General features: G+C 44.1%; 1 protein-coding gene across 2 annotated transcripts in view; it reads left to right on the plus strand.

Moving 5' to 3' along the window:
* LOC118229735 (serine/threonine-protein kinase D3) overlaps positions 1 to 24,911 on the plus strand; it is a 58,229-nt gene that overhangs the window by 1,396 nt on the left and 31,922 nt on the right. Inside the window, exon 2 of one of the 2 annotated variants that reach the window (XM_035422032.1) lies at positions 52 to 857. In XM_035422032.1, the coding sequence (XP_035277923.1) occupies positions 564 to 857 (294 nt within the window). In that variant the 5' untranslated portion in view covers positions 52 to 563. Of the gene's footprint in view, positions 1 to 51; positions 858 to 20,315; positions 20,489 to 24,911 lie in introns of those variants that run through there. The other variant, XM_035422033.1, reaches the window with a different exon arrangement.

The following is a 24,911-nucleotide window of genomic DNA, read 5'->3' on the forward strand; positions in this document are numbered from 1 at the left end:
TCTGACAGTTGATTTGTGTCCATATTAGGGTTTTGCTTTTTTCGTTTCTAGATTTCCGGTGGTTGACAGACAGGACGTCGGACAAGAACAGGCAACGACGGAGGAAAATGCCCGTCCACCAGTAATCCTCTTGGACTGGGACAGCCCAGGCGTAACCCAGAGTTTGGACAGGTCTTTGGTCAGCGCTTAACCGAACTGCAACAGTTAGCAAGGATGTTGTCGGAAACAACAGACCTATCTCAGTGACTTGAGTTAAAACTCATACATTTTGTTTGTGCAGTCTTATGGAACAGTACAACATTAAGTGCTTGGAAAACTCAATGTCTGCATTTCTTGAATATTTTATTTTATGGATAAATAGGAAAACAATATATGGACGATAACGCAGCTACTGAAATTGATTTTTAACCGATGACTGTTTCATCAGTGAAGCTCCAACAGTCTGAACAAACATGCAGGATCTACCGAAGTGTTGTTCTTGAACATTTTTAGAGCTGTTGGGTTTCTGAACATTTCAAACCGTACACAGTTTTCTTTTTTGATACATAAGAGGAAGAAAGCCAATGTCTACCGGCAGCAGCCCGTCTCCTCCGTCCTTACCAAGAGTTTCCCCCCTCTCTCAGCATCCTGCTGCTCCGCCAACTCCTTCGCCGTCCCCCAGCCCGCCGGCGCCGCTGTATAGTCGCCTTTCGAACGGGAGTGCGAGCGCTCCAAGCCCTACCAACTCCCGTGGCTCTTTCCACGGAGTGTCATTCCTTCTTCAGATTGGCCTGACCAGGGAAACGGTGAACCTCGAGGCGAATGATCTGTCCCTTTCTGCAGTTAAAGACCTGGTCTGTTCAATAGTCGACCAAAAGGTAATTAACCTTTTCCTGCCAGTAGTGATCGCTTTTTTGTTGTTGTTCTGATTACAGTACATTTTAGATTTTAGTGGTTGGTATAGTGACCATATATCCACCTGTATTTGCATGGAAATGTTCCCTAATTCAATTTAGAACTGAGAAAACGTATATTTTCATATACTTGAAAAGATGTTTGGCTACTTATTATCTTATGAACTTTTGAGTTGCCAATTTTTAACCTGCCTTAGAATTCCAACTCAAATTATTGCTGATTGATGAATGATGAGTGAAAATTCATATCGGTTTTTATCTTTTATGTTTTGAAATGTTTTTGAAATTGTTGCAGACAAAAACAGATTTTAGTTCAAAGAGGGGTTATTTTTGTGTTACATTCTGATGAATATAACATGTGTACGTTTTTAAACACAATGTAAATAACAGTCCACAGTGCTACATCTTATTCAGTCTTTAATATATAGAATGTGCGTTTAAGGCTCAAAAATTCCTGGTTGAGGCCATGACATTGAAAAGTAGTTACGTGATGACATTTTTGACTGGCAAGCACAGGCCACTCAGCATTTATTTGTTCAGAACAGATAGTAGAGAAATCGTTGGCCTGGTGGAAAATTAGCATTTCTTTGTTGGAAAGAAACCCGGGGTTGTTTTGATGTTAAAAGAAGGAAACGAAGAAACGGTTGCAGTTCGTTCCACGGCAGCGCTTTGAGTTGCAGATGGTTGCGGTTTTGCATCTCCCTGTTATCTGCTGCTTTGTTCCTTGCCGTGAAGGTGGCACCTGCATTTTGAAAGAGTCAAATCAGTGAAGTTCAACAGCAGTGGAGGTGGAAGGAGACTATTGACCCCATCCTAACTGCTGTGTTAGGAAGGAGCACAGTCTATTAACAGATGGAGTTCTCAACCACATCCCCCTGCTTCTTCCCATGTGCACCCATGCACGCACACACACACACGCTCACACGCACACACACATGTCCTTTACTGTTAAGACTGCTGAACCAGGACGTTACATAACAAGGTCCCATTTGTGTCGTTCTTTTAGCTGTGTACGGCATTGCCTTACCATATGTTCTCACGTTCAAGCAAATAGATGCAATGTCGATGAGAGAATGTGATCCGTCTGGCCAGTTGGTTTGGCCAGGCATTATCTGCAAGCCACAGTGGAAGTATGAGGTTGCACTGGGCTGGTTCTGATAACAGTTATGTTATGTTTGTGCATTTTCTTCTTCATCGCTGAAGTTTTTCCTCAAAGTTTAGTTGTGTGGACCTTATTTTAGAGCCTTCCATCCTTGCTTTTGCCCTTTTTTTGTATTTTGTGTTATATTTCCCTGTGTTTGTTTGTGCAGAATGTAAAAAAAGGTCATTCAGATTGTTCGCAAAAAAGAGAGGCAAGTGTGTGGTGGGATTAGAGCTCGCCCTCATCTTGTTCAATTACATTGGGTGTTCCAAATGCAATTTATCTGATGGGCATGAACGCCTGCTTTGCAGATTGACTATTTGGAATGAGCATGGGAAACCAACCGATATTTGGGACTGAAATCGTAATAGTAATCCAAACAACATTATACAAACAATTACTCTTCAGCATATGTTATTGCATTTACCTCTGTTTAACTGCGTTTCATTTGTATTGAGTCAATTTTCCTCTTTAAAATACTTTTTTTATGGGAAGAATCACATGAAACCAATTATTCCTTATGTTTGACCCCTTTATGTTCCGCATCTGAAAGGAAACGATTGCCGTGAAGGTCTGAATTGTGGAACACATTAGTCTTGGCCGCGTGTAAGCAACCCTAGAAACGGTAGTGACGCTCGTCCGGTGGCTGAGAGAGAGAGAGAGAGACCGGTTCCCCCAAAGTAATGACATTACATTCGTTTTGCCGGTAGAATGACAAAAGGGCAATAATAAGCAAAGTGGTCTCTGGCCTTGAACAGTGGTGTTCTGTTCCGTTCTCATTTCGAATGTAATTGCTTACGGGCTCTTTTCATGGTGCACTATCGCAGTACATTTAACCAGGCATGTACAAATGGGGAGGCCAGAAGGGTTTCAGGCTGCAAGACCTTTTTTGCTTTGATGACCCAAGTGCCCCTCTTAGGTAATTATTATTATGTTTATATTTTTATTGCTGTTTTCCCAGAATCAAATGATCACCATCAGCGATCAATGATTTAGGCTATGTTCCCCCATCCTTTTTATTCGGTTGAAACCGTGCGCTTGGGGAAGCTACTGCACTTTCTGTAGGCACGAGACTACGGAAAATCGAGGCCCGTTCCCACACGCTTTTGTGTGGCCATATTGAGTATGGGCTTGGTGACTGACTGAAAGTAATGTTAATCAATTAAGCTTCAATAAAAAAAATAAAATAATAATTTTTAGTACTCTGCATCTGTCCTGTGCTGAGTGAGTTTGCTGATATTAATCAATAAGCATACTTTAACTTAGAAGTGAATTGAGTTTGTTTTTATATGACATATTACAAATGAATTTTTAAAACCTAATTCATTGTTCTATATTGCCTTAAACTTAGTATCCAGTTGCTTCACTCTGTATTGCAATGCCTTCAAAGGGAAGGCAGAAAAACAAAGAGGGAGCTGGAGGAGGCAGCTAGTGGCAGTGTCACGTAAAGCAATTGGATCCGGCCATGTAGCAGCAGGTGCTTGTCAGCCATTTTGGTCTGCATATTACATTGTAATATGCAAGTGTAAAAATATCCCCAAAATAAGTCTGCTTGAGGTTTGTTGAAAAGCTAGTGTTTTCCGTCCCAGGCCTTTAGAATTGAACGAGGGCTGAATGTCTTCACAAATGTGAAAACTAAATTCAAGTTAAGGGAACAACCACATAAGTATCGGTGCCTGTTTGTATTGTACCAGTGCTGTTGCATACTTTTATAAAGCTTTAATAAAGCAGAAATAACGGACATAATAGCACACACGTGAAACATTTATAATGTATGACTGATTGTGAGTGAAACAGGAATTCGCCTTTTTCCTTCAGTCCCCCTGCCCATCAATAGTCTGTTCACAACCCTGCATTCAACATCTTTTGTTTTATCTCTCAGTTCCAATCAGATTATCAGGACTGAATTTGTATTGGAACCAGGTGTTATGGTCAGATGAGGTCAAAATTGAGCTTTTTGGCCAGGCACACCAGTGGCGGGTTTGTCATCGGAAGAAGCAGGCCTATGTTGAAAAGGCACTCATAGCTATGGTGAAATGTGGTGGTGGATCTTTGAGTTAATATGGGGTTGTTTTGCCTCTATGGGTCCTGGGGTCCTGTGGCCCCCCCAGGGAGCTCAAACGCAAGTGGATCTTTATGCAATGACCCCAAGCATACCTCAAATTAACCAAGAAATACTAACTGACCACAAAGTTACTGTTTTACAGTGACCACCTCAGTCTCCAGACTTGAACCAACCACTTGTAATTTGAATTGAAGAGGGCAGTCCAGTGCAGACAAGTATCTGAATGATCTTTAAAGATCCTATATGGGGGAATAGTCACAAATTCCCCCACAAATATGTCCACCAAACTATATAAAACATAGAAGATGATTCCACGGTTTCATCCTTCTGAAGGGAGAGTGCACAAGGTACTGAAAACATTGGTGCAAATAATTTTGATGCTAGTCTTTCTGGGTAATAAAATTATTGCTTTTTCTCTGAGCAGTCGGATTAGTATAAAAGAATGCAAACTTACAATAAGCTTACCTGTGCTATTATGAATTCTTTCTGCTCATCTTTATCAAGGGTGTCAAACATGCACAGGCCACCGTGTATGAGGTTATCAACAGATAGACTGACAGTGTTTGTGCACTATATGTGATCTCCTATTCTCAATGTCTTTATAATGTATTGCTGCAGTAACATAGGCTTGGTGAAGGAAAATGAAGTGTTGGGCAACTCTTGCTTGTACAGAACACCTGGATTTCTTTGTGCCTTGTTGAAAGCCTGTTTATACTGCACCTGATGTTCACCATTGTATTGTGACGCTGAATCTTCCTTTATTAATTACAATGGTCTCTCCGTGAACTAGAATGAATGATTGTTTTTTTGACAGATACCACAAAGCCATGACATTTGAATAACATCTGAGTATTTTTTTGTCATTTTGGTAAATTAAAAGGCAGTTGGAGTTTGTGTGTGTGTGTGTGTGTGTTTGTTTGTGTATGTGAGTGGTATTATATACTGTGTTTTCACTGTGTTTGAATGACACAGGTAAAGTAGGCACATGCTCATTCTTAAAAGTAGAGTAAACCATGGCAACATTGGCCTAGTCTTGAGGAGTCAGCGATTCAGTTCAGGTGGGATGAGGGGCCGTCCCCAAGATGCCCTAGGAGATTTGGGGGGGAGGTCCCCTCCTCTTCAGGCCGTCTGTCCCGCCCCCCCCCCCCCACCCACCTTCTGTTCCCATAGTGCCCGAAACCGTCTTTAGCGCGCGTGTAGGCTGTTTTACGAAACCACTTGAACATCCATGTGATAGTTCACCTTAGTGATAAGAGATTTTCTTCACAAAGAGATAATGATTTTTAAAAATCGTTCCTTTTTGCTGGGTAAAAAAAGCAATGTGCATGAATATTGCAGGTGAGGATTTCGCTTGCAGATTAAAAGAAGAGAACAAGTCAGCGGTAATAGTTACATAAGCTGATGGTAAACAAACGGGGCGAGTAGATATTTTTTGCGAGAAGTGTGATCGAGCGTCAGACGTGCAGTGGCTCCCGTTAGAGTTCGCTGGTCAACGGCTCGCCTCGCTGCACGCGATAAAAATATTTTTAATCATTTGCGTCATTATCTGGGGGCAAATAACGAGATGGCGGAAACATGCGGGGCTGAAAGGTAGCGGCTTTCGCTACTGATTAAAAAAACACATTCTTATGCCATCAGGCTGACCGGTAATTGTTCTGAGCGGTAATAGGTGAGAACGTCCTGGAGGATGTGTTCTGTGGCGCGTGAAGGAGGAAGGAAGAGAGCCTTGTCATGTTATGCATGACCCAACGTCTGTGCAACCTCTGCACGATTTTTGAATTTGTATCACACGCTCATTTTGTTAATGTTAAATCCATTCAAAGTTAGTATTTACAACAGTAGTAATTTTCATAATTAAAAATAAATTGTAGCATGACTTTAGTTTGCAGTTGTAAAAATGAGCAGGAATGTACAGCGAATTGAAAATTAAGGTTAAAATAGAGAAAAGTTGGATAGCTCAGTAGAAAAGCTAAAATAGAAAATAAAAATGTAGAACTGCAAGTTTTCAATATTTTGAGGGAACTGAAGCCATTTTCCAGCCCTCATAGCAAAGGTATATGGTGAGAGCAGGCAGCCTCTCAGAATACACACAAAGCAGTCCTCCAGTACATAGCTATACTGCATCTCAACTTGGAGCAAAGCCATAGTATTATTCCTTTACAGATACATGTTTTTTTAAATTTTATTTATGGAAGTATCCACGGCACCCCCAAGCCTGGCCTATTAATCTTTAAAGTCGTTGCCACTTCGTGACCCCTGACGGTGTAAAGTTTCAGGAAGCCGACGTTAAGCGGCTGTGAATAATGCAACATGTTGTGTTTAGCCTTAAAGCGCCACGGTGAGACTTTGCCGTTTGCCGGTGTGCGTTCTCAGCGTGACCCAGCTGTGCTCTCATGCATAGGGGAAGGTGATTGGCCTGGTGGTTCAGGAAGTGACAGGAGAACTGCGGGTTCAAATCCCGGATCTTATGTTGCTCTTGTACTTCTGTGCACTTGTGTGTCTTTTGTTTACTTTACTTTTTTTCCTCAGTATGTATTATCTTCATCTCAATTCCAAACAGTGTAAACAATATTTATGGCTAATGGCGGCCATTTACCTCTGCTAGGTCACATTTTTTCATGTTTACTTTACAGTAAAAAATTAACCATTTAAATAGATAACATGTGTAGTAAGTTCTAAATAAACTATAAATTGCCCATGCTGAGATGCAAGATTATCTAAAATGACGAATTAAGAATATTTACATTAATATTTTTTAAATGTAAACTTAACGGCTTTGTACAGTAAAATGCTTGCATTTTGGTTTTACTGTCAGCTAATATGATAATGTCTTTATCCTTGTTTGGCTGCTGGTTTTTTCTCTCGTCTGAAACAGGTGGTGTCTGTCGCTTTTAACTAAAGGAATGCAGATTGCGCAGGCCTTCTGGTGAATATGCAGAGCTTTAAAGATTATTTTCGTATTAATGTCTGACAAAATGCACTTTGCCCTAATAAATCGGATGTTCCGGCAAATTATTAAACCATTTTGCCATGGCTGCTGTTAAATTGTTAGTCAAGTTAATCAAGTAAGTAATAACATGGATGGAGGTTCCATGAAGGCTATCGTCTCAGTGAGAATTGATAAATGATATATAAGCTCTAACCACTATTTAGTCGTGACTCAGGACTACTGAAATTACATCCTGCTAGTTTAGATTATCACCTTCGCAAGCTCATTTGTCAATGACTAGGCCTATAATATTAGACGAATGGAGACCAGCTTCATTACCAGTTATTTGTCCATCCAGCACCCGGTCTTCCAGTTGTCTTTATGTTCTGTGACTTTGTTCAATATTTTCATCCATATATTTCTCATGGGAGGGAGACTTCAGCCCCTTAATTTTGGAATGATAAAAAGTTAATCACAAGTGACAAGTGCAGAACCTGCACTGGCATTATAAGAATTTGAATAATGGTTTGCACGTCAAGAATTTGAACAATGTTGAAAAACAGTGCAGTGAGTTTTCTTAGGCACAATATCTGATAATATCTTCTTTGTAGGATGGCAGTGTTTTTCCTGTTTTCACGTTACGAATTTGGTGTTCTGGCTCTCGTTGGAGAAGGCAAACGAAGGGGAACGTTTTTCCGGACAATTCTCCATTGTCTTCTGTCTGTCAAAAGGCTATTTCTCCTCATATCTGCTTGAAGATTAATGACAAAGTCTGAGTTTGTGGGATTGGGGAAAGCTGGATTTAGCCTTTCAGATTGTATTGCAGGAGAAATTCATGCAAGGCTTTGAGATATAGTAATACTGGGATTTGCTGTTTGTCCCCTGAATTGACCCTATCATTGAGTTGAAAATGGATGGGTAATAAATTAATGGTGTGCCCTAATACACCGGTCTGCGATCCTGCTCTTTCGTGGATTTGAGCTGTTTGTTCCTGGAGCGCTAAGGACGTGGCACAGCTCTCGCAAAGCTGCCCGCCTCGCCTCGCGTTTGGCGTACGTTGAATCAAAGACCGAACATCTGGACGGTGGACGCGGTGCAGAACGCGGTTCCTCGTCCGTCGTTTTTCGGGGAAGAGTCCGTCTTCACACACCATTTGCCTGGGAAAGCAAAGCCTGACAGCATTGTCGGTTTAAAGAATAAATAAATAAAGGCCTCGCTCTTTGTTGCCCAGGCATTCCCCCTCTCTCTCGCCGCTTGTGAGAGTCTCTGCTTGGCAGGCAAAAGAGCCTCAGAAGCACTGGAGCAGAATGGGCAGGCGGAGCGTTTAACGTTTGTGTCAATAACTCCTGCTACGCTGTACCGTTGGACCCTGCCTTGTTGTTTTTTGGATGAGAGAAGTGCCTCGGGGTATTGCACGTTCTGCGTCTTTACAAATTGATCCCCGCTCTTCAAAGAGTTACAGGGCTGTTTTTGTGATAGGAGAGTAATCTTGGCAGGCAGAAGTCAAGTGCGGCAAAGTGTTTGTCTCATATGAATGGCTTTCAGCACATTGTCATCCGCGCGATTAGCCGCATATGTATGCCATACGTCAAAGTTTACATGTATGTTCTTATAAATATATTTCCCATATGTTTCAAGGTCCTGACTGGTTTTCATTTTTTTGCTACCATGCCATTGCTAAGCTACAGCACTGGAATGCTACACACTTATCAATGGTTCCGTCTCCTAAGGTTCAAATACCATGATTCCTTTTCATTTTCTTTTTAGCGGTTGTAGAAGACCTCTTAAAACGTTCGGAGAAAATGTTAATGTTTTATGTTCAAGGGCTGTTTCGTGTGAAGCCCTGGCAGCCTTTGTAAAACGGGACAAACGCTAACTTCTTCCTCAGTGAATAACTGTACTCTGTAGCGCTCGGATAGCGCTGGCTTGCGGACTCTTTATTGGACAATGGAGAGTCATAATCACATTCCTGTGGAATGTGTTAAGCTTTTAGTGCTCGGATTCCAAGATGAATGTTCGGTTGCGTAACATCTCCAGACCTGGATAATGGATAAAAGATTCGGTGGGAGGGCTCGGAGGACGTCTGAAATCCCCTGCTATTCAGAAAATGTAATGCAAACCTTGTGTTCTGCTGGACACTACAGTTTCTCTGAGAAATATGCCCCGTTTAAATTGGCTAACTGTTTATGACGGTTGTTTTGCAATACAAAAAGTCAGTGATACATAATATTGAATGAATGATGTTTGTAACAGAGGGGAAAAGAACACATTTTACAGTTTTAAGGGATGGAATTTCAATCTGTCACATGTCTTTCATTCTAAATGAGTACAAATATAACATATTCCAGTAACATTTTTACCACACGGACATAGCTGCTTTAGAAATGGAACAGTGGCCATTTCACTGTGTATTCTGTGATGTAAATGAGAATGCCTGTTCGTGCATATTTTGATATCCAAACACTGGGAAATAATACCTCAGAATCACAAGGGTCGTTTGCTCACTGTTTGCATCTAATGTACATTGTGTCCTTTTCCTGTGACCGTTATCATTTCTGTTCACAATTAAATAAGAATTGTTTGCCATAACCAATATTCCATTTGCACACAAAAGCACAAGCAAAATCGACGTAGCGCCAATTGTTTCTGAATGTGAAAATGGCTTTTTTTTCCCAGTTCCCTTCTTCAAAGAGGACTTCCTATTATTCAGTGCCCTGTCCTCCAGTATTTGTGGAATGGAGGAAAATTAGGTTTGTTTTCTGCATTGTTCGGGCCAGCCGGAGCTGGGTGTAACGTTTGCATTGTGCGGGTTGTGCAAAGGGCAGGGACCAAGTGTGAAAACTCTCATCTTCTTCTGTGGTTACTGGGCATCGGGAGGACTGGAGAATACACAATGGGAGTCCTCCCATTGTGAAAAAAAAGAACAAAACATTTTTAAACATTTAGGTGTTTTTAATATGGAAAGAAAAGTATTAATACATGATTGAATGTCAAAGGCCTTGAATGTTGAAGGCCTTTAAAAGGGGCGTGTGGAGAACACTGCCCTTGATTCATTCTACATGGTCCATTTTTATACACAAACAGCTTTGCAAGTTGTGCAATCACTCAAATTAACTTGGGGGGAAGAAACCAACATTTACCTTATTTGTAAGTCTTAGTCAAGGAATAATGTTGACTGAATCCAGACTTGTGTACATCTTTTGTATTCTTAAAGGAAGCCTTTTTTGGCAAGAATACAGTGAGGTATTTCTGCTTCAGTGAATCATGTCTCAAAAACGATAGAAGCTACAAAATTAAAATACCTCATTTAAAAATGTCCTCATAGCGCAATACAGCGTCATATTTGGCAATAGCAGCCGTGTGTGGGTACTGTTTTTCCTTACCGTAAAGACCGTGAATGTGAAATTAAGAACCTGAGTGGGTCACGGCAGACTGTGCCCGATTTCACACGGAATGACCCGCTCTCTCCCCTCCCCTGCATTCCGCTCTGGTTAAAGATTTTCAGCCCCGGAGCGGTGAACCCAGACCTCCGTCTCCTTTCCGTCTTCTTCCACCGGGCGCAGCACTCTTCAAAACAGCCGCGTTAAAGCGCGCTACTCTTCTGAAGCAAACAAACAAACCCTAGCTAAGTGTTTGGGCTCGTGTGTGGCCCCAATATGTATGGAGGGGCCCTTCATGGTTCACCTGAATGGTGTGCACATGGCACAGCCATCCAAGCAATCCAGGTTTAGCATTTCAAAAACTTTCAGTATTTTACATACTTATGCTTATGGAGAATTTTAAATGTATTTACAGCTCTGTGTCCTGACAAGTGCGATCTGAAAATATTTTTTGTATCTCCTCGACCAACAGTTTCGACAAAGACTTTTCGACAGAGAGAATGTACCCGGGAAATACTGTGACGATAACCGTTCTCCCTTACTGAAATTTGCGAATGCAGCTTGTTGCTATGTTACGAGTCCATGTTCAAGCATTCATCGCTGCTGAGATCATCATCAGCAAATGATTTTACAGTATGCTGTATCGCGTTTTCGGCAGTCTGTTCTTGTGCTGCACATAAACTAATAAATGAACTAATGTACATTTATCTTGTTGAAATATGGGCCTGGAAATTATGGGATCGCATACTCCGGCGCTCAAGGCTGGGTGACTACATTCCTAGAGTGCTAGAAGCCTTCAGGATTGAAGGTTTCCTTTTGATTAGCCTCTGATTCATGCCTGAAGTACACAAATTAGGTTAAGTGCTGACTAAGCTAAGAGGAAGAGCGGTGGACCATGTTGCCCCCGTGGCTTACGGCTGTCTGTTCCTGATATAGACAGGAAGGCAGTCGCTTCAGAATGAAGCAAGTCGCTCTGTTTGGGGTGGGCGGAAGGGGGTAGGGGGGGTGTAAGCTGAATGAAAAATGAACCTGCTAAATGCTAACTAAATGTTAATGGTTGACCTACGCATGCAAACTGGGGCACTGTATTGAAGGTAAACATACAAAAGGTTTGTTTGACAAAACGATCATTTCCTGTTTGCAGACACCTTCCTATCCCGTTCAGTGAGCTTGTTGAGTATGCAGTTTGGAGGCCTGGAGAAAACGTCTTTTCATATGTGACCTCATAACTTGCTTTTTTCAACCTTATCATATTGGCCTAATCACACTGCTGTACCCTTACTCTGAATTAGGCTGTAATAACAATATCTTTAAATTACTTGTACTTGTACTTTAGTTTACTTGTAATACCAGTAGTTTACTTGTACTTGCAACAGATTGTGTGCCTTTGTTCATGAAATAATTTTCTGTATATCATTCCATGTAGAATGACCTAGAATGACCACATGTCTGCTCATAAAGGTATTATTGTCCCTCATCTTGTGAAACAATATATTTTTGATTAATCACTTTATACAGAGTGCACACGAACTGCCCGGTTTGTATCGTGCAGACAGATGGCACTCTGTTTATATTGCGGTGATATAAAAGCACATGATTTAGTCAGGGCACATGCAACCTCAGTCAGTAGTTCTTATCAGACCAGTGGAGCCCTGAGATGTTTGATAGCTCTCCAGTATGTGGTGAGGTCATTGAGATGAGGCAATAGGAAATGCAGACTGTTGCGCATGTTTCCAGACTATCTTAAAGATCTCCCAGCTGAAGACTCCAGCCTTCTCTTGAATTCAAGCCAAGCTGACAGTAATATGACAATAGCGCTGTTGAAAGTTTGATATGTGTATGTTTCTGCTTTGTAATCAGAATTATAGATTTGTGTGTTAATTCGTCATTGAGGACCACACAGCCTAAAATACAGCTGTTTTGGAATGAGCTCATGGTTTTTTGTTGTTTTTTTGCCAGTTTAATATATAATTTAGTAGTTGTGTAATGTTTCACAAAATTCCTGAGCCAGTTCGATACAATATAGTGGTTTCACGATTTGATACATTTTTGATGTACTGAAAATGAGAAGGATTGTCTGAGAATGTGCCTTACATTTACATGTTCAATTTATTTATGCAATATTGAAACTCAGTAATGAAAATGACCTACATTCAACATACAGTCCATATTTGATTCATAGGTGACAAGTACACTAACCTGTTTGTAGAATCAATGGTATATGCCGCATGACCTGTGAGTAGAATACAATGTGCACTGTGACTTTTCACTGGAATACAGTGTGTGCACTGTGACCTGTGAGTGGAATACAGTGTGTGCACTGTGACTTTTCACTGGAATACAGTGTGTGCACTGTGACTTTTCACTGGAATACAGTGTGTGCACTGTGACCTGTGAGTGGAATACAGTGTGTGCACTGTGACTTTTCACTGGAATACAGTGTGTATACTGTGACCTGTGAGTGGAATACAGTGTGTGCACTGTGACTTTTCATTGAAATACAGTGTGTATACTGTGACCTGTCACTGGAATACAGTGCCTGCACTGTGACCTGTCACTGGAATACAGTGTGTATACTGTGACCTGTCAGTGGAATACAGTGTGTGCACTGTGACCTGTCAGTGGAATACAGTGTGTGCACTGTGACCTGTCACTGGAATACAGTGTGTGCACTGTGACCTGTCACTGGAATACACTCTGTGCACTATGACCTGTCACTGGAATACAGTGTGTGCACTGTGACCTGTCACTGGAATACAGTGCCTGCACTGTGACCTGTCACTGGAATACAGTGTGTGTACTGTGACCTGTCACTGGAATACACTCTGTGCACTATGACCTGTCACTGGAATAAACTCTGTGCACTGTGACTTGTCAGTGGAATACAGTGTGTGTACTGTGACCTGTCAGTGGAATAGGCAGTGCATACACTGCAACCTGTTAATGGAATATTTAATGGGTTCTTTGCAACCTGACAGCGGAATAAGCACTAGGTGTGAAAGCTCCATCCAGAGAATCCTTTTAACTATTCCACCCTGGCTAATCTAGTGACCTAATCTCCAGCCTGATTTGAGATGTTCATGACTTCTTCTCCATGAGAAACGCTTCCTCTACCCAGAAGTCTTCGTGTTGACCTCTCGGGTCCGAGTCTTTCTGGGTTTTGCAATCAAATGGAAAAGGACACACTTTTAAAACATGAGTGGAGTGATGTCATCAAAGCTTCAATCATTAGTCTGCACCTTGTGTAATACATGCCTGCAGAACAACTTAATACTCTATGCAGCGTCGCAATGAAATGGGTTGCAATTATGGTATGAAATGAAGGTTGGATATTTTTGCTTTCTCCTGTGTTGATGTAGGTCTCAGGTTTTATTGTGTATTTTGGGCTACTAAATGAAGATATTGTAAAAAGGTAATGACTCTTGCTCTCTCTCTTGCTCTCTTTCTGTCGAGGGCATGATTAAGCTCGTAGAGGAGGGAGATTTTCAGCTCTTTGGCACAAGCATTGGAAAAAAACGGTAAACATGTCCTCAAAAGGCATTTTTATGGCCTTCTACCTGACTTGTAGCCCCAGGGATATTTGTTCTCCTGCACCTCCCCAGATTGAACACAGCTGGGGCGGTGTTACCTGCACACGTCTCCTAACCAGGCAGCCCGCGCTCTATTTGAGGCTAATTCTAAGCGAGCTCCAATCTTTTCTCTCCATTGTTACCGTCCCACACTTTAAGGCCTTATTCGTCAATGTCAGTGGCACTGATGACGCACTCATTTTTTTGTAACGCGAGTTAGACGTTACGAACTTTGACACGTTCGTTTTTTCGTATTAGTCAGACGTTAATAGTTCTAACGACCGTCTCATTTGTCGGCACCGTTAAATAGCTCTGGTGCACTTTTTTCGTATTTGATAGGTGGCTACAAATAGGTTTAATGAGACTTATTTTATTGTGGTAGGCAGACGGATGTTAACAGCACAGATGACGCACTCAATTTTTTGAAATATTATTTGAATAGCCGTTGGGGCCAGGATTTATCGTGAGGGGAGAGAAGAGAAGCGAAGAGAAGCAGAGAAAAAGGAGCTGGATACTGCTTAGTAACTGTGGCCTTGGCTTTATCATTCTCCTGCAGGTTCACGTCAGGGATAATTGTCAACTTGTTAAATGTTTCTATGGTAACGGAGGCCCGGTGACAGGTACTGCGCGGAGGACCTGAGGGAGAGGAGAGAGGAGAGAGAGGGGGAGAGACTGAATGAATACTGTACTGTGCCATTCTGCCCTAAACTCCCACTGAAAAGCACAGGAAACCCCCCCTGCCCCACCCCCCCACACCTCCCCTCCCCAACACCCCCCCCCCTTCCCCCCACCGCTCCCTTCCCAAGCCTGGACAGCTCCCGTGGAGCAGCAGTGCTGTATATTTTACCCCGAGGATCATCTCTGTTCAGCAGAGCGAGTGAGGCCCGTGGTGTACTTTCACTCAAAAGACATTTCCTGGCGAACCGTGCTCGTTCCAGGAAAAGTGTGAGTAAAGAAAGAAACCACTTCACTAGCTGTGAAATTGCAGGTTGTAAATCATTTTATGATGCTCGCCGAGTTTCATAACTGCAAAACTAGGTTTCTGTCGGAGTCCCTGAATGTAATTTGCTCTCGTTTCGTTTTTATTTATTTTTTGCTCGTCCAAAATTTGTAAGAAAGCGGAATGGAAATTTTCGGGGTTCTGGAGTCACGCGATGGAGAGCCTGCCGGCCCTGCGAGCCTCCCTGTGCCGTCGCGCGTTCGTCCCGCGGTTCGCCTCGGTCAAAACGAACGGCGGGCTAGAGCAGAGCGGCGGCGGGAGTTAGAGCGGAAAGAACGAACGCAACGCTTTTAGAGCCGGTTGGTTTTTTTGTTTTATTCTTCGGGCCGCTGATCGCCCGGCGGCTGCTCTTGGCGATCCGGAGCGCCGGGCCGGGCCCGCGCGGCCCTCTCTCCCGGCGGCGTGCGCGGAAACGGACGGCCGCCCCCCCGTTCCGAGCGCGTGGCCGGGGGGTTGCGCGGGGGGGGACTAATCCCGCGGCGAGCGAACGGGGCGGTTGCGTAAGTCCCCGTTATTACCGGGCCGAGCCGGTTCCGCTCGGATCGAGGTGATTACGCTGGAGCGCCCGCCGCAGAAGCGATTACTCCTGAGTCGACTGTCATTTTGCAAATGGAGCCATCCTTAAAAGCGTCTTTTTTTTTTTTTTTGCCCGTCGCTAATTCTGTTAGCGGTGGCGGCGGATTACCCGCCGCTGCAGCCTGGGTGCGGCGACGCTCAGGTGAAGGAGCGTGCGGTTGTTGTTACCGGCACGGGGAGGTACACCGATTGCAGGTAGCAAAAGGGAGGATTTTCGGTTTGAAACGGGGCCGGCAGTCGCAGCGTTTATCTGGCAAACCATGCGTTGGCGAGCTCCCGATAACAACAAATGTTGTCTTTGACCGCCCGCCCGACCGACCTGACCTGAGCCGGTGTTTGCCAAAGCTCCGGCTGCTCTTTGCTTTGGGCTGGAAGTGTACCCAGCGCCTCCAGGAACTGTGAATCAGTCACGGCGGCCTGTCGGTGGACGTGACTAACTGCTCGGCCGCCTTTGGCTGCGCTGCGGAAGGGAGCCGCGTTGCCTTCTGAGCACACCGCTTTACCCCGCCTCCTGGCGCTGAGGCGGTTTCCCGGGCACCGGGCCCCGTGTTTAGTCACCGCACGTTTAGTCCCCCCGGCGTCAAACGCCAATCGTGTCCTTGGCTTACCGCCAAGCACCGCGGCGCGTCGTTCCGAGCGAGCTTTCGTCGCTCAGTGGCCGCGGCAGGCTGCGAGGTCACTGCCCGAAGCATCGAGCCCGGCCGCGGTTCATTGGGCACGGGCCGACCGTGAACGCCGCGGTCCCAACGCCGTTCTCCCGGACTACCCTTCTGCGGGCGCGACTTGGGCGGTTCGGGCCGTCCCGTCTTCTTCCTCTTCTTCCTCTTCAGCGGCGTCGTGTCCTCTGGTTCGCCCGCGTGGGACGCACCTGTTAGAGCTCCGCTTCGGGAATCCGGGGGGGGGGGGGGTGGGCCCAGCGGGGCCAAAAAAACCTCCCGCGTGAAATATTACGGAATACGGCCTTCAGGAAACGCACCGCTTAAAAAATGAGTCCCCCGGCAGGGGGATGCGGGGGGGGGGGCGATCGAAGCCTCAGGAACAGGGTCTGTTTCGCATTAGGCGGATCGCTGGCTGAGGCGGCGAGGAGGCCGGGTTCTGCCTCGTGACGACGCGGGCGCTCTGTTCTCCGCCGGCGAGACGCCGGCGCTACGGGGCAGCGCTACGAGAAAAGCCGGCCGCGGAGGTGGAGTCGCCGTCGGCAGGCTACCTCGGGGGCCTCTCCCTTGCGCCGCGTTCGTCGCGGGGGTTTTGTGTGATGAAAACCACATGCGGTCCCGTCGTTTCGAACCCCGTGGAATTTGCGCATTCAATGGTTATGAAATGGCTTTTTTTTTTTTTTTTTTTTTTCTGTCGGGTGTTTTCTCCGCTCTGTTCGTCCTTCCTGTCTGAGCGATCGGCAGATCTGATAACCAGGTGGCAAGGAAGTGAGCGAGGCTGTAAACCGAGTGTCAATCCTACCTCCCCCTTAAGTCTTCCTGCAGACGTGTTCATTAATTAACACAGTTAACGTTCAGCACTAATGTGAGACTCACTTTTGCTTTGCTTTGGTTTGCTTTGGTGGTTGTTTAGTTCTTTGTTTTTGGGGCCCGTATAATTAGGGCATTCGCATGTGATTGTGCTCTCGCACCAGTAAAACCACAGTCGGCCGCTTTACTCTTACAGCAGGAAAGGAAATATAACGAGGGCCAATTTTTATTGTAGCTGTGATTCCTGCGTGAATCAGAACGCAAAATGAGTTCTCTCTCCACATGGCATAAAAAAGGAAGGAGGGTTGGAGGGGGGGGGGAGAAGAATTATCTGTGTGAGGAAATGGTGTTGGGTTTCTCTCCGGTGCTGAGAGCCTCTTGGTCCGGAACTTGTCCTCATTCATCTGCCCTGATGCAAAACAGGGATGGCCCTGAGGCTGCAGTCGGCTCATGTGTGTCGGTGATTTCCTGCAGTCATCAACCTGAGAGCCATAGGCAGAGGAAGGGGCGGAGCCTGCACTGAGCTGTGTGGCATAGTCCAGAGTGGGGGAGGGGCCAGAGCTCTACCAGTGTATTGTGTAGAGGTCTGTGCAATACTATATGGCAAAGGAACATTCTCCCTTTATGCAAATTAGATCTGTATCACTGTAAAGAAGAACCTGGGGTAGTCTCCCTTATGGATCAAAAGTATATTTTTCCATATATGAGATACAATATATTAATGTTTTGGGACATTATGAAGCTGTTCTGGTAATAGTTTCAACTATTAAATACAAATGCAAATGACATAAACACATAATACTTTGTGAAACAATAAAATTAACACTCGGAATGTCAACATATTGCAGTATGTTCAAAGAAATGCGTTGCAAAATATACCAATTTTGGCTCTCAGTGGGATGTGTCTGAAAATGATGTATTATAAAATATATATGGTGTGTCACCATATGTTTAAATCTATTATTCAGTGTATGGCAATATATTTCACACTGTAAGGTTTGGGGGGGGGGGGGGGGGTTGGCATGTGGTCTGTATGAACTCTACCAGAGTGTGTGAAATATCTGTTCAGGGCTATATATCAAGAGTGTGCTATGAATGTATAGCCCAATAAAACTATGTGGACTGAGGGTAGTATGTCAAATTAAAATGGCCGACATATCATCGTATTTGTACTGCAGTATTGTTGTGACTTCAGCATGGAAAATGTGTGTTATCTCCACCAGCTTAAGCCTCCGTCAGCATATTCTTCAGCTGTCTGGTGCACAGACGGAAGTGGCAGTAGTATTTACATTATATTTAGGAAAGTCCACCAGGACAGGAAATGGTGTAGCTGCCCACCTTCACAGGGAGGAAAGGGGAGCAGCCGGCTACAGGAGCTCTGTCACCCCCCCCCCCCCACGCCTCACCTCACTCCCCCGGCTCACACACACACACACACACACACACACGTTCAGCGCTTCCTCAGAGCGCTCCGGCCCCTGGGCTCCTCTCCTCCTTCCTCCCTGTCCGCACTCCGTCATCTCGGAGGAATGCGGGCCTCAGACGGGCCGCCCGCGTCCGAGGATACGGGTCAGGCAGCGGCTGAGCGCGCGGCTGGGCTGAGCCGCCGGGCCAGCGCCCTCCAGCCGACGGAGGGCCGGCTGCACTTCCGTCCGGGACAGCGCCGGATCGGACCGGCACCGGGCTGTCGGAGCTGAAGCATTGCAACACCTAATTGTGACTTGTGCTAAAGGGTAGGCACCCTTCCAGTTGATCCATTAATACTTCTTTTGTATTTAAATGAAAAGGTCTGTAAATATGATTGAGTCATTAGGCCGTCAATTAAGCCAGATCAAAACAGTTCCAGAGCCTAATAAATACTGACCCTGCTAACTTCTCATGGTGTTGTGCTTACTCTCAACAGCCATGGGCTCCTCTAAGCAGCTGACTCAGGGCTTGAAAATAATCGACTCTTTCAAAGCAGGGGAAGGTTATAAGAAGATATCCTAATGCTTCCGGTTTGGAATTTATACATTCAGAAATATAATTAAGAAATGGAAGCTAAGGAGAACTGTTAAAGTCAAGACAAGATCTCGAAGACGGAGAATAATCGCTTCTAGAACTGCTCGTAGACTGTTAGGCATGCAAACCAAAACCCACATGTCACTGCAAGGGACCTGCAGAAAAGTTCAGCGACACCAAAGCAGTTCACTGTGCAGCATTGCTTACAAAGAATGATCTGCATGGAAGAGTTGTCAGAAAGAAACCTCGCGATCTCAACACGAATGTCAACATCTTAAATATGCAACACAACGCTTAGATAAGCCAGAGACTTTTTTTGGAAGAAAGCTCTGTGGACTGATGAAACAAAAACTGAACTCTTGGGCCACAAGCCACCGAGGATACATTTGGAAAATAACTGAAAATATCTGAATAAAAGAAGACATTTCCATCCGTTAGGCACGGGGTGGATCTATTATGCTTTGTGGTTGTGTAGCAGCCGGTGGCACAGGAAATATTGTGCAGGTGGTAGGAAGAACGGATTCAACTTAATATGATTCAACCAATCCTAGAAGCTGATGTTCCAGAGCCAGTGAAGTATCTGTTAAATTCAGCAAATAAAAAGTGGTTATGCATTAAAATTTACAAAGTATGTGCTGTTCAAGTTTGTTCCCTGCAGAGGTTGTGTCAACATTAACAAAACATGCATTTCTACCAGGGGTGCACAAACTTGCATATCACCGTACGTTAGCTGGGTGGGAGGGGGAAGGTATTAAATAGCTTTGAAATACATTTTATTCAGTTAAAAAGCTCATTCCACGAATTTTGAGATTCTTAAATTGTAAGCACTGTATCCACAACGCATGAAAGTAATGGTTCAATTGGTGTTGAGAATAAACATTACAAACTAGTAACAGAGGAGAGTTTAAAAAAAACTTTTAAAAAGTACACAGTTATATATTAGTTGACACCATTAATCTGGCTAATGTGTTAATTATTTATGCACTATAAGTTTGTCAGGAAGGCGTGTTTGTTCGAGGAACAGCATGATAAACAGACTCATTCTGTGAATCAGGAGAACCAAAGCTTTTCATGAGTATTTTCCTATACTACTCCGATGTTGTCTATATGGTGCTCTGGTACACACTGCTGTAGGCTATCGACGAGAGAAATGGTGTGTTTGTGGGGCACTGGGGGAAAATGGGAAAATGGGCTGTGTTTAGCACGGCCTTCTAGTTCACACTTTGATTCCCACAATGCTCTCTTTGTTGTTGCTCTCTGCCCTCCCGTCAGCAGGGCATGTTTACACAGAGCACCGCTCTATAGTCCTCTATGGGAGAAGGAATGTAAAGGAATCGTAGCACAGAGAAAATAGCGAAGGAACAAACAAAGCCCATGTAAGCCTGTTTCGTGTGACCGGGCCGTGGAGGGAGCGGATTCAGCCTGTCAGCGGTCAGCAGTCAGCGTAAAACGCGACCGTGCTTTGAAGGTGGGTAATCAGATGCTGGAGGACGCTGTGTAGTGGTTTCAGTGCGGTCTTCTGAGTGCAGCTCATAGCGTCACTGTTGGGCTGTGTTTGTGTTGATGTGGGCCTGCTCGTGTGTTAAAGAGCGCGTATCTCTGTATTTGCACACGTGTTTAGAGAGGGCAGTTGAGTTCATGGCAGCTGTGTGGTTAGGTTGCATTGTCCGCAGATATTTATCATGTAACTCAAAGGCAAAATATCAGCAATCTAGTGATGTACAATCTACTTTGTACTCTTGAGTAAGGTATTCAAGTAGCCTACTTCACTGAACATCTCTTTATCTGTGATGATACTCAAAATTGTTAGTTATGTAACTTTCCCTATACTTGTGTTTTAAGATGGATTCTGGTCAATAATGTAGCTTCAACTTTGTGGTTGTACACCTCTATGTGCTTGTGTGTTTGTGCTTATGAGACTGGATGAACGCGTCTTTGTATATGCTTCCATATGAATTGGGCCAAAAATGTTAAATTCAATCATTAATGTTTTCATTTCATAAAATTAATTTTATGTTTGTGCAAAACTAACATTAAATGGTGTCTCAATTTCTAAAGCTGAAAGATTGGTTCAATGTTTCTGGACACAACTGTGGTCTGTACTTTGCGATATTGTGTCATCTTTCCGTTGTCCTTTGTCACAGAAAGGAATGTTCAAGGTCAGAGATCCTTTGACAGTTTCAAAATCAAAGGAAACATTTTACACGAAGGTCTTAGTCTTGCCGAAGAACCTTGACCACATCATGTTTTTTTTCTGATAAACAGGGAGTCTTCTGATAAACAAGGGGATTTCAATTCTGCCAGTGAATGGTTGACAGTAGGCCTTCTGTTCATATTGTATGAGTAATAAATATGTAGAAGGGGGTGCTATGTCAGCCTGTTGACCTGAATTGCCTTTGTAGACTGACATGGCTGTCCTTCAAATAAGCTACATTACCTCAGCCTGACCCAACCAGAAGCCTTGAGAACATCTGCACCTGACCAAAACAGTTTGGGTATACCCATTTTGGTTAATTGTCAGATTTATTAAATGACATAGGAGTTTGTCCACACTTATAAACAATGACAGGCACTGTGACACCAGTAAGAGGTTTAACTGAACAGTTTCAGAAGTGCAGTCTATGGCAATGTTATGTATACATCACTGCATGACATAATCCCTTACATGCATATGGGGCCATGTACTTAGTGCTTACTGGGAAGTCACGTTGTATTATAAATACATAATATATGCATGTAATATATTATTACTGTTCAGTTCCAGATTGTCCTGGAGAGTAAGCCTAGCTGATTGATTCCATTTTCTACAGTACAGGCTTTTGGAGATTGCACTGGGGGTGTAAATTCTGATATGGCTGAACTTGGGGCCTGTATGAAATGTGTACCATACGAGCCGTAATGGCTGCATATGGGGATGTGGTCTGTCAGGCTGGCCAACAGTCTTCTTTATATAATGCACTGTTGTGGTAAAAGCCAAAGACCGTGCCATTTCCTGCCGCCCTCTCAGCCGCTTAGCGGAGCTAGTCCTCCAAGCTCCCAGCAGCACTTGAGCTACATTCAGGAGATTAAGGGCTAGCATTACGGCGCTACTGCCCTGATGCTCTGTAAGTAGTTTTGTACCGTCGGCAAAAGGAAGATGTTCTGGTGATTACCACGCTAGTTACACAATCGCAGCCTGAGAGGAATTTAGCTGTGTACTTTTCGAACATTACATATGCATGCCGTGTGTCCCCGTGGATGGCAGCTTAGGGTCATCCATTAGTTAGACAGATGGAGCTCTGCTATTTGCTGCGTCCGTTATGTTGAGTGACAGGCCATGTCTTTTGTTGTAAAATGGCAGGGTAATCTTCGCCTAATGCGGTCCTCTACTCCGGCGTGTGTTTATTGGGAAGATTCACGTCGGCCTGTGTTGAACCTCCGTAATGCAATCCTCAGTGCTTCTGCGCGATGTTGTAACGAGCGTGTAGTCAGCGCTCTCGACCTTCACGCTTTCTAATGCCGTGACCATTAAAAACTTGCCCCCACCCACCCGTGTACTCGTATTAATGAATGCGTCGGACAATGAAGGTTCTATTTCAGGACTCCCGCTGAAAACCAAGCCTACACTCATGTGGGTGAACAGCGTTTCCATTCAGCGGCGTCATCGAAAATAATATCGGGATGAAATGCTGTGTCATTTTGGTCCTGAAATAGTTGGGAGTGTTTTTTTTTTTTGTTTGTTTGTTTAAGTGGGTTGCAGGAAAAATACTCCATTCAAGCTGAATCTGATCAGGGCTGCTTATTCAACAGAGAGGAAGCGTGTCCATGCCCAAAGCTCGTAGGGCCCAATCACTTTCACACCTCGGTCGACTTATCAGTACGGATATCAGTGCTCATATCCGAGACCTAACTAGCTATGCGTGAATGGCGGGTTGGCACAGGTCACAGAAACCCTAACACACTCCTCTTCGTTCAGCTAGTGTGTAAATATTCTTGATTTGATACCCCTTATGTTGTCTCTTATTCTCTGTTTGGGGGTGAAACGGGTAGGAGAGCTGTTATACATGGTCAGTTTACCCAGGACACCCAGTGTCGCTGTTGATGTTGTGGCTGCCGAGGTCACAGAAGCGATTGACCTGTTTGATTACTTGTGCGAGTGGTGACTTTAATAAATACACTCTCAAAACCAAAGATACGTTTGGTTTTGAGATCCACGCTCTGATATCGCGACAGGGCTGGGTGACAAAGGAAATGGAATAGACGGGTAAACACCTCACAGAAAAGAGCACACACACAATGGGTAAAAGAACACAGTGAACCAGTAGTGAAAACACTTTGATTCTCTACCCAGAGTACTCTGATTAAAAAAAAAAAGACAACACCATGATGGATTATGGGAATATGCCCTCAAATATTTATATTTGATCATTTGAAGGTAAAATACACACAATATTTTAAATTAATAATTGAATTATTGATATAGATGAAAATAATTGACCTGAGTACAGTGCTTCAAATTCATTTTGATGTCATGTTTAATATGTTTCTCATCATTATTTTTAGATGCAGGAAAAAAAAAAGCCGATTATGCTAGCGTTTGTAATTACCACCCTTCTGCTCTCCAAAAGCAGGCAGCGATCAGTTATGGCGGCGAATGCAGTCGGTCTCACCTGATCTCCTCTGGTGAAGCTCACCATTTTGCCACACATTCCCTTCAACATTCCATCAACCTAATGACATATGACGCCGAAAAAAGGAAACGTTCGCTAAAAGCCGCGCGGAATGCCCGAGCGCTACACTTGACATCAGCGCCCCCGTGACTCATACCCTGTGGCTAGAAGCTCCGAAATCACTCTCCCTGTCTGAAATATCGGAGGCACTGCGGTAGCTAATTGTAATGGTTAACAGAGATATGGGAAGACATTTAAGAAGTAGCCAAGCCACCTGAGAAAGGGGGGGGGGGGAGGAAACAAAGAAAAGCAGCCATAGGAAAGATAAAAGGCCGTGCTTAAATTGTGCTAAGTGGAAAGCTGCTGATGGCGGTTGCTTCTGATGCTGGTGTGGAAACAATTTCATGTTACTCGTCTGGTTGTGATCGTTTATTACCATGACAAGTTGAGGAATCACAAATGTCCGTTCCATCAGGGGAGAACTTTCACTGATGTCGTATGTGAATGTTCGGACGAGTTATTTAGCTATTTATCTCGCTAGAAATATTTATTTACCCGATAAACACATTGCCTGGTTTTCAAAAGAGAAATATATCTTGCATAGGTCAGTTATAGTGATGTTTATCCATTTTTAGGCTGGGTCATTCTGGTTGCTTTTTTTTAAACAATAACAGAGGATCTGATTTGTTTTTAGGCATTCATTTGTATTTTTTAAGCCTACATGATACAAATCAAATTGAAATTCATTTATGTAACTAACTAGAAGTCGGCTAAATACTGTCATTGTATTTTATGGAACATTAATGTTTATTATTTTCAAGGCTAGCATTGTTTCATATTGGCTGGGGTTGGTTCAGAATGGGGTCCTGTTTGGTCGTGTAATCCAGTCTGGGATGGATAGGGCTTAAATTTCAGACTCAGACATAACTCTTTAAGTGGGCCTCAATCCCTGGAAATGAAGCGCTTATTTTATTGCCGGCAGTTGTCCTTTTATGATCTCATTCGTGAGACGGGTCTCACCACTGGTCCTTTGTGCAAGTGAGCCTTTGGGAGAGCGGTAGGGTTATATGCACGGGGAGCGTGCAGTACAGTAGAGGAAGATCCAAGCCTTAGGCTGCATTCAGACCAGATCAGGCAATGCGGCACCTTCCCGCAGGGCTGTGCGGAGGTGTGGGCGTGTCACTATGGGGCCCATTTGTGTGACGTCATGTTGTGAACTTTAACCCCATGGTAATTTAAGCA

This window comes from Anguilla anguilla, chromosome 6 (genome assembly GCF_013347855.1).
Source record: "Anguilla anguilla isolate fAngAng1 chromosome 6, fAngAng1.pri, whole genome shotgun sequence".
In the NCBI taxonomy this organism is placed as follows: Eukaryota; Metazoa; Chordata; class Actinopteri; order Anguilliformes; family Anguillidae; genus Anguilla; species Anguilla anguilla.